The sequence below is a fragment of the Rhincodon typus genome, chromosome 6 (genome assembly GCF_021869965.1).
Source record: "Rhincodon typus isolate 14 chromosome 6, sRhiTyp1.1, whole genome shotgun sequence".
NCBI classification, from domain to species: Eukaryota; Metazoa; Chordata; class Chondrichthyes; order Orectolobiformes; family Rhincodontidae; genus Rhincodon; species Rhincodon typus.
Genome location: NC_063337.1, coordinates 59,650,328 through 59,660,880, shown reverse-complemented (window position 1 = coordinate 59,660,880; position 10,553 = coordinate 59,650,328). Strand labels below are relative to the sequence as shown.

General features: G+C 43.1%; 1 protein-coding gene across 1 annotated transcript in view; it reads right to left on the bottom strand.

The window, feature by feature from the left end:
- Positions 1–8,813, bottom strand: part of LOC109922940 (beta-1,4-galactosyltransferase 3-like) — a 41,810-nt gene extending 32,997 nt beyond the window's left edge. The window contains exon 1 of the mRNA XM_020522966.2: positions 8,326–8,813. Coding sequence (XP_020378555.2) covers positions 8,326–8,575 — 250 coding nt within the window. The 5' untranslated portion in view covers positions 8,576–8,813. The remainder of the gene's footprint in view (positions 1–8,325) is intronic.
- Between the last annotated feature and the right edge of the window lie 1,740 nt (positions 8,814–10,553).

The window sequence follows — 10,553 nt, the reverse complement described above, 5'->3', positions numbered from 1 at the left end:
TAATTCTGCAATAACAGTGCATCAATGCATCCAATATTCTAAACCTGGTGTACCAATCTATTAACTGTGAGAGCTATTAAATAATTCTGATCAATGCAATTCAAGTATAGAGAAAACTTCAATAGAGAAGTGAATCAGGAGGAGGAGGAGAAAGTTTTGACTTTCAACAGGGGAAGGAATCAAGGGTCACATACTTTCAATATTGGAAGGGGGATACTAGTCTGCTTGTTCAACTTTAAATAAAACACTGACAAAAGTAAATGAGACCAGTACATTTATTTCAGAATCCACTTAGTAACAGAATGTATTGCAGATGAAGGTTAACTTCAGAAATGCATGAGAAAAGTGAGTTCAGTCTAGTTTCAAAGTAATTTGTGCTCCTGGCATTAGGGGCATCTAGAGTCATTTCACATTGAGTAGTATGCTAGCCAGAAAAAAAAGGGGAAAAAAGTTGGGTTAATGATTAAGGTCTTGAAGAGCAAGATTCGCACGCTCAGGAAGGAGAGATCAAGTCTGGAGTGAAACACAGCCTGTTCGATTGTATAGTTCAGAGACTAGGATGCAGCATGGGAATTTGGTGCAGAGGGACAGAGGTGCTTTTTGCTTGCTTTTTCAGCTCATAATTTTTTATTAAAACCAGGATAAATTGAAGCCAAGAACTGGGGGCCCAATACAAAAGAATGGCAGAGGACAACCAAGTTCATTGGTTGGTAATAGCTACTAATATGACTATAATGGAATAACTTCAGATTGATGGCTAATAGGAGAAATATTTATAGATTACAAACTAAAAGACCAAAAACTAAAATAAGCAACTATAAGAGAGATGCAGGGCCAGGTAATGTGTTGTACTTGCATGATGTGGGAGCTGGTGGACCCAATTGTGGTTCATAGTAACCACGTATGGAGCAAAGATTGATTGCATGAACTCTGGCTCAAAGTTGATGAGCAAGAGTCTGAGCTTCAAACACCACAACATGGGGGGGGGGGGGGGGGGGGGAGGGAGGAGTGAGAGAAGAAATTACCTGGATGCTGTGTTTCATAGTGCAGTCACACCCCTTAAATTAACTACCTTGAATTCAGTTTGTGGTCAGGGACAGGAATGTGTGACCATGAGCAAGGCAGGTAGTGCTGAAGGAGCCTCATCCCTTGAGCTTATCTGACAGGTTTGAGATTCTTACTCCCTGCATGGATTGGGGTGGAAGTGGGGGGCTCTGGGGAGGATAAGCAAATTGACCACAGCATCAGAATGCAGAGAGACATTCAGGAAGTGGGGAGAAAAGAGAAATGTAAATGTATATTTAAGGGTGCAAATACTGTTCTCTCTGGCCAGAATTGACAGTCCCAAAGCACATGCTGTCTGCCTGATGCCCAGGTTCATGATTTCTCACCTGGGCTGCAGAAGACCTGAGAGTGGAAGAGAAAGATCCAGTTGTTGTGGTCCAGGTAGCAATGACATAGACAGAAAAAGGAGAGGTTCTGTTGAGGGAGTATGAGCAGGTAGGGTCTAGCTTTAAAAAGCAGAATCAAAAAGGAAAGAAACTCCAGATTACTACCTGAGCTACAAGCTAATTGGCACATGGAAACCAACATTAAACAGTAACGTGTGGTTCAAAGATTGGTGTAGGAGAAGTGGTTTCGAATTCATGAGGCATTAGCACCAGTACTGGGGAAGGATGGAACTGTTTTGATGGGACAGGTTCCACCTGAATCAAGCTGGGATTAGAGTCCTGGCAAATCACATAAATAGGTCTATAGATAGGGCTTTAAAATAAAGTGGCAAGGTGGGTTCAGTTGCTTGGAAAATTACAAAATCAAATGTAAAGGAGGAGGATTGCTAGTTAATGGTGGGGTGGATTGTTACCAGAAAATAAAAGGAAGGGACAAACTTTGAGAACATACCAAGGAATCATAGAAGTATAGGAAAACTCATTAAAAGAACAAACTTAAAGGCTTTGCATCTTAATTTGGAATAAGGCAGACTGACTGATGACAATTCATAGTAAATCACATCACAAGGACTTTAAACTACTTGATCAAAGGGCATGCTCAGGATACATTAAAGATTCAAGAACAAGTAATAGGACACAGTATGGAAAGGGTCAGAATTCTAACTTCAGGCACAGCAGATAAGTGGACTGCTATATGAAAGGGCAGCTGTCAACACAGGACTGAGGATGTTGAACTGAAGAGTGTGCAGCATACAAAGCAAGACAAATTAGGTGTAGGGGAGACTGAAGTTGATGGATACAATGCTTTGGGCATCAGAGTTGTGGGTGTAAGGAGATCACAGCTGGGACCTAAACATGGAAGGATAGGCCTCCTATTGAATTGACAGGCAGATGGGCAGAGGGGGCAGGGTTGCCCAGTTACTCAAATTAAATTAGAATCAATAGCAAGAAGCAATACAGGGTTGGAAAGCATAGAATGTGTGGGAAGAGTTGAGGAACTAAAAAGGAAAAAGATTCTGATGGGAGTTGTGCACAGGTCTCCTAGCAGTAGTCAGGATGTGGGGAAGAAAATAAAGTAGAAGATAGAAAAGGCGTGCAAGAAATGCACTATTACAATAATCACGAGGGACTTAAATATGTAGATATACTGGGAAAAATCAGGTTGGTAGTGTATCCCAAGACAGGGAATTTGTGGAATGTCCACGAGATGGTTTTTGCAGTAGCTTGTGGTAGGGCCCATGAGACAACAGGCAATGTTGGATTTGGTGATGTGTAATGTGGCAGACTTGATGAGGTGAAGGAACCCCAGGGACTAGTGGCCATAATATAGTAGGATGCACTCTTCAGTTTGAGAGGGAGAAGTCTGAATTAGATCTAATAGTATTATAACAAGTAAAGGTAACTACAAAGACACGAGGGGGGAGTTAGCCAAAGTTGATTTGAAGGGGAGCCTAGTGGGGAAGACAGTGGAGCAGCAACGCCTGGAGTTTCTGGGGGTAATTTGGGAGACATTAAAGTTCATCCCAAGGGAAAAGAAACATACTAAAAGGAGAACAAGGCAACCATGGCTGACAAGGGAAGTTAGGAACAACATAATTGCATTAGACACAATGTGGTGAAGATTAGTGGGGAGCCAGAGGAATGGAAAGCCTTTAAAAACTAGCAGAGATCAACTAAAAAAAAAAGCAATAAAGGGAGGCAAGAGTTGTTTTACACATATAAAAACGTAAGAGAACCAAATGCAAGAATTGGACTGCTGGAAAATGAGGCTAGAGTAGTAGTCATGGGGAAAAAAAATTGACAGGAACCGTACAGGTACTCTGCAATCTTCACAGTGGAAGAACCAGTAGCATACCAGAACTTCAAGAGAGTCAGTGGACAGAGAAAGTGTTGTGACCATCACTAAGAAGGTGTTGCTACAGAAGCTGAAAAGTCTGGAGGTGGATAAATCACCTGGATTGGATGGACTACACTCGAGTTTGGAGGAAATAGCTGAGGAGACTGTAGAGACTTTGGTGGTGATCTTTCAGGAATCAATGAATTCAGGGAGGGTCCAAGAGGAGTGGAAAATGGCTAATGCAACACATCTAAATAGGGAAGGGGGCAGAAGATGGGAAATTATAGGCTAGTTTGCTTGACCTTGTTCATTGATAAGATCTTAAAGTCAATTATAATGATTAGATTGCAGGGTGCTTGGAAGGGCGTGGTAAAATAGGGCTGAGTTAGCACGGCTTCATCAAAGGGAGGTCAAGTCTGAAACCTGATAGAATTCTTTGAGGTGGTAATGAGCAGGTTACAGAACGGACAGCCAGCAGATAGAACATAGAAAAGTACAGCACAGTACAGGCCCTTCGGCCCACGATGTTGTGCCGACCTATTATCCTACTAAGATCAATCTACCTTGCATACTCTACGTTTTACTATCCTCCATGTGCCTATCCAAGAGTCGCTTCAAAGTCTCTAAAGTATCTGACTCCACTACTACTGCTGGCAGCGCATCCCACACGCCCACCACTCTGAAGAACCAACCTCTGACATCTCCCCTATACCTTCCACCAATCACCTTAAATTATGCCCCCTCGTAATAGTCATTTCCGCCCTGGGAAGAAGTCTGTGACTATCCACTCTATGCCTCTCAATCTATGCCTCTCATCATCTTGTACACCTCTGTCAAGTCACCTCTCATCATTCCTCACTCCAATGAAAAAAGCCCTAGCTCCCGCAACCTTTCCTCATAAGGCCTGCCCTCCAATCCAGGCAGCATGCTGGTAAATCTCCTCTGCACCCTCTCTAAAGCTTCCACATTCTTCCTATAATGAGGTGACCAGAACTGAACACAATATTCCAAGTGTGGTCTAACCAGAGTTTTATAGAGTTGCAGCATAACCTCACGGCTCTTAAACTCAACTCCTCTGCCAATGAAAGCCAACACACCATACGCCTTCTTTACAACCCTATCATATTGGGTAGCAACTTTGGGGCTTCTATGGACGTGGACCCAAAGATCCCTCTGTTCCTCCACACTGCCAAGAATCCTGCACTCAAATTCGACCTTCCAAAATGAATCACTTCACACTTTTCTGGGTTAATTCCATCTGCCAGTTCTTTGCCCAGCTCTGCATCCTGTCAATGTCCCATTGCAACCTACAACAGCCCACAACTCCACCAACCTTCATGACATCTGCAAACTTACTAACCCACCCTTCCACTTCCTCATCCAAGTCATTTATGAAGATCACAAAGAGCAGAAGTTCCAGGACAGATCCCGGCGGATCACCACTGGTCACTGAGCTTCAGGCTGAATACTTTCCATCTGCTACCACCCTCCGTCTTCTATTGAACAGCCAGTTTTGTATCCAGACAGCCAAATTTCCCCGAATCCCATGCCTCCTTACTTTCTGAATCAGCTTACAATGTGGAATCTTATCAAATGCCTTGCTAAAATCCATATACACCACATCCACTGCTCTACCGCTATCAATGTGTTTTATCAGATCCTAAAGAATTCTATAAGGCTTGTGAAGCATGACCTGCCCCTCACAAAGCCATGTTATTTCTAATCAAACTATGCCTTTCCAAATAAGCAGAATCCTCTCCAATAATTTGCCCACCACAGAAGTAAGACTGACCGGTCTGTAATTTCCAGGATTATCCCTACTCCCTTTCTTGAACAAGGGAATGACATTTTCCACCCTCCAATCTTCTGGTATTACTCCACTGGAGAGTGAGGACGCAAAGATCATTGCCAAAGGGGCAGCAATCTCTTCCCTCGCTTCCCTTAGAAACCTTGGGTATATCCCATCTGGCCCAGGGGTCTTATCTATCCAAACCATCCAACTTACCTAACCTTACCTCATCTTATTTTAAAAGATAAAGGACAAAAACATTGAATCTTTATTTTATCCATGTCTGTTATAAGTTTGTAAACTTCTATCAGGTTGCCCCCTCATTCTTCAACATTCAAGCGAAACCAAATCAGGTCTGTCCAATTTCTCCTTGTAGCTAACAACATCCTGGTAAACCCAAAGCTTCCACAACCTTCTGAGAGTGTGGCAACCAGAACTGTGCACAATATTCCAAATGTGACAGAACTAAAGTTCAAACAATTGTAACATGACTTGCCATTTTCACATTGCGCCCTGACCAATGAAGGCAAGCATGTCATACGTCTTCTTGACCATCTTACCAAGATGTGTCGTCAATTTCAGGGAACTGTAGACCTGTACACCTAGATTACTCTACTCAGGATTTTGCCACCTACATTCCCCTTCAAATCATTTATATACGTTACAAACAATAGGGGTCCCAGCCCTGATACCTGCAGAGAACCACTGGTTAAAAATCTCCAGTCAGAAAAACATCCTTTTACTGCTAACTTCTGTTTTCTATGACTAAGCCAGTTCTGCATTCGTCTTACCAGCTCAGTACAGATCCCATGCGACTTCACCTCTTGTATCAGCCTGCCATGTGGGACTTTGTCAAAGGCCTTGCTGAAATCCATATAGACATCTACTGCCCTGCCCTCATGAATCATCAAGTTTGCGAAACACAACCTCCTCCACTCAGTTATGCTGTCTATCACTTCTAAGTCCATAATTTTACAAATGCGAGTAAATCCTATCCCTAAGAATCTTTTTCAATAATTTCCCTACCACTGATTTAAGGACCATCAATTTGCAGTTGCCTCGATTCCGCTGTTAAATAGATGTGATCTGTTTGGATTTCAAGAAAGCCTTTGTCAAAGTGCCACACAGAAGCCCACTTAATAAGAGCTCATGGGGTTAGGTGTAAGGTACTGGCATGGATAGAGGATTGGATGACCATCAGAAGTGGAGTTTCACAGGGTTCAATTTTGGGACCACAACTATTCACATTATATATTAACAATCTGGACAAAGGAACTGAGGGCATTGTTGCTAAGTTTGCAGATGACCAAGATAAGTTAAAGGACAGGTCATATTGAGGTGGTAGGCAAGCTACAAGAGGACTTGCACATGGTGAAGAGGGGGCGAAGAAGTGCCAGATAGAATACAATGAGGTTATCCACTTTGGTAGAAGAGGCGTAGACTATTTTCTAAATGGGGAAAGGCTTCGGAAATCTGAAGCACAAAACAAATTAGGAATCCTATTTCAGGATTTTCTTAAGGTTAACATGCAGATTAAAGTTGGCAGTTAGGAAGGCACATGCATTCATTTTGAGACAACTTGAATACAAGTACATGGATGTGCTGCTGAGGCTGTATTAGGCTCTGGGTCATACCTCATTTGGAATACTGAGAGCAGTTTTGACCTCCATATCCAAGGAAGGATTTGCTGGTCTTGGAAGGGGGCCAGAGGAGGGTCACAAGAATGATCCCAGGGATGAACTGCTCATCACAAGGAGCAGTTTCTGTAACCCCTACCTCCAACAATTACTATTTCTCTCTCTTTGGGCTCTATCTCCATCTGTCATTTACTCCTGAACCAAAATTACCACCCACTCAAACCCTGTCTTCTGCATAAAAACAACTTTTTCCCAGCTAGCATCAGCTCTGAAGAAGGGTCATTGGACCTGAAACGTTAACTGTTTTCTCTGCACATGTTGCAAATGTGCATTGAAGGCCCCTTTTATGAATATTGCCACAAGAGATTTAATTGTATGAAATGTCATGTTATACTCAACTAAGACATTAATATTAATGCAGGATATTTATAAAACACATGATAGATTTGATCCTCAACTTTGTAAATAGTCCTTTACTCATTAGAGAAGAGGTACTGGACTAAAAGAACTGCAGATGCTGGAAATCAGAAACAAAAACACGTATCACTGGAAAAGCTCAGGTCTGGCAGCAACTGAGAAGTTCTGTGGAAGGGTCACTGGACCCGAAACATTAACACTGTTTTTTCCTTTCACAGATGCTGCCAGACCTGCTGAGCTTCTCCAGCAACTTTGTTTTTGCTCCTGATTTACAGCATCCGCAGTTCTTTCAGTTTTTATCCTGATGATCAAGGCCAATGGCAAAAATCAGCAAAATTTCACTGGTGATAGCATAAAAGCTAGAATCGAAGAGACAACAGCTGCTCAAAGGTGGAGATACCTTTTCTAGAAGAGTAGCTTCCTTTGAGCACACATGAAGGCAGCAACGCGAAATCAACTCATTTCCTTTTCCTAGTCATTTTGCCCATTGAAAATGGAGACACCAACAAGAGGAAAGTGGAAGACTGAAGCATGGGAAATGCCTAGAGGATTTGTCCTTAAGGAGGTCATTACTAAAATGAAGCAGTGATCTTGGGCACAAACAGAACTTAGCTTAAATCGTGCCCTGAAACTTCTTACACCAAACCAACAGGACGTGCTGTAATGCTTTAACTGAATGACTGCACCTCCGACTATACTGCATTCGCAATACTGAACCAAGTGCCAAAAAGATTAAAAAACCAAATTGTGGAGAAACTCAGCAAGTCTGACAGCATCTAATGATAGAGAAAGCAGACTAAAACTCAAGTTAATCCAATTTGCTTTTACTGCCCGAATTCCCTTTAAAAAGAAGTCCTTTCTCGGGAACATTGGCATTAAAATTATGACTAAACTTTTACCGAACTACAAATTATACAGAATCAAATCATCCGGTGACCTAACTTTCCTGACCCCTGTCCCACTCGAGGTCTTGCCGTGCACCTCGCAATCATAGGGCTGCCCCGACAGAGATGGAGGGCCCCCAGGGACTGACAGGGCGACGACTGTCCCAAATTACAGCCAAGTGTGAATGGCTTAAAAAGCGGATGAACAGATGGCTTTCATTTTGTGAGACACAAGCCGGGAAGGCTGTGTCGGGGCTGCAGCTGACCTTCTCTCACGGTCCTGCACAAAAAAAACAAAGTTTATTCTTACCAAGCAGCGGCGATTCGTCCGGACACCTGCTTAAAGTTTGCCTGTCTGGGCTCGGGGTCACCAAGCTGAGGTTGGTGTAAACATCGTGAGTTTTGGAGTAATCCCAGTGACCGCCGCGATCCTCTTCATACAAGGAGCTGGTGAAGGAGCCGGAGAGGCTCCGGCGGTACAGGAACAGGACGAAAGCCAACTGGAGGAAACCTAGCAGGAGCAGAGTGCAGGGCCGGTTCGGGGAGCATCGGCGGCTCATCCTCCCCACCGCTAACAGTGAATACACACAGAGCAGGCTTTTACTGCCCAGCTTCACATCGACAACCCATCCTGGTGTCCGCCCGCTTCCCCACCCAGTGCGATGGACAAATAAAGTCGCAGGGATGCAGCACGAAACAACATGACGGAGCCAGCGGACAAACGAGGTCGAACCCTCCCAGCTGCCGAAACCACAAAACCAGGCACTTGGCAGTGAGTAACCGCTGCAGGAACTAAAACACCCCTCGCACCTGCGCACTGTCCTGAGGTAGGCGGCTACCTACCCCCTAGCCTTGCACCTGCGCAATGCCCCGCGACCGTTAACTCCCCAATCCCGCACCTGCGCACTGTCCCGAGAGGACTGGTCACCTATGCCTCGAGCCCAACGGTGTGAGCGGGCAGGATTATACAGAAGTCAGCCCTGCACCCGCGCAATGCCTTCACAGAGCTGACCCTGTTGGCTGTGATCGGCTCAGCCTTGTCTTGCTCCCAAGGAGTCATCGGGCCAGTTGTGTATTTGATGGGTTCTCTAGCCAGAACCCTGAATTAACAGTTGAGTCCTAGATGTTGATAGAATAGTTGAATATTTACAACCATTTCTGTTCTTGGTCAAAATTCACACGACACTAGGTTATAGTCCAACAGGTTTATTTGAAAACATAAGCTTTCGGAGCTTCGCTCCTTTTTCAGTGAGAGGTGGTATCAGACACAGAATTTATAAGTAAAAGATTAAATGGATTGAACAAACGTAAGATGGCTGTTAAATCTTTAATCAGTTAGAAAAGAGATGGCAGATTTTGGTTGTTAATATGCAAATCCCAGAATTTCTTTCAAGTCACCTGCCCTGAGATAATTAAAGGTTTTAATAGTATACCAGAGGTGACATCTCAGGTCAGACAATGCATTTTAGGTGTTAGGCCTTGTGTAGAATCTGTCTGTGTTTTAACTTGGACTGAGACTGGTTTTATTTCCAAAGTAGGAATTTATAAAATGCCACATTGACTTTCTACAAATTGTGTGCCTTTTGAACGAAATAGAATGTACCTGCACTTACAAATCTGCAAATGCAAATTCACCCCATAGATTTATATGTTGGATATATGTGTGCGTGTGTGTGTGCATGAGAAAGGGTCTGAGTGTGTGTGTGTATATATGACCTTTGGATCTTTTGCTTACAAATTCTGTATCTGATGCCACCTCTGTCACTTTGCTTTTTGAGGCAGTGGTGCAGATGTGGGGGGAATGGTCCAGGATAACTGGGTTTGGTGGCAAAGCGTGATTAAGAGCTAGAATGGCCAGAGTTACAATCTTATATGTGTTAAATTTCTCAATTGTGTTCATTTCAGATCAGTGGAAGAGCAATTCAGATAGTCACATTCAACTTTGCATTTACTTTTTTTCTTCAGGTGCATGTCTAATTCTGTTTAGAAGTCTGTGAATGACTGTTCTGCGGTATGTTCTCACGAGGTGCCAGGTCCTAAACACTCTGCATGAAATGCCTTTTCTTTACATAGTTGTTCATTTTATAAAGCTCAATAATCAGTGTCTTCGGCTGCTTGACCCTTTGGCCAATGGAAACAGTTTCTTCCTATAACCACTCTGCCCACGTGAAATTAAAGACAAAATTAAAGATTCAATGGAATCTCATAATTTGCTTTATTTAGCTTCTGTAATTTATCAGTGTAACTGAAAAGCCCATTCTGGAACCGTTCTCAAAACAATCTTTCCTGCAACTTCATTAAATCCTTAACCTTTTTTCTGAAGAGCTCAGAATTGGGCACAATACATCTGTCAAAATTTAACTTGTGTTTTATAAAGTTTCATCATATTTTCTTGCTTTTTATTTATTTCAATACTCCTTTAGAAATGTATCCTTTATTTTACACAATGGTTCAAGAAGGCAGCTCACCATTATCCCCTCAAGGGCTCATTTGGGGTGGGCAATATGTGCTGGCCTAACCCTGGATGTTTACATCCTG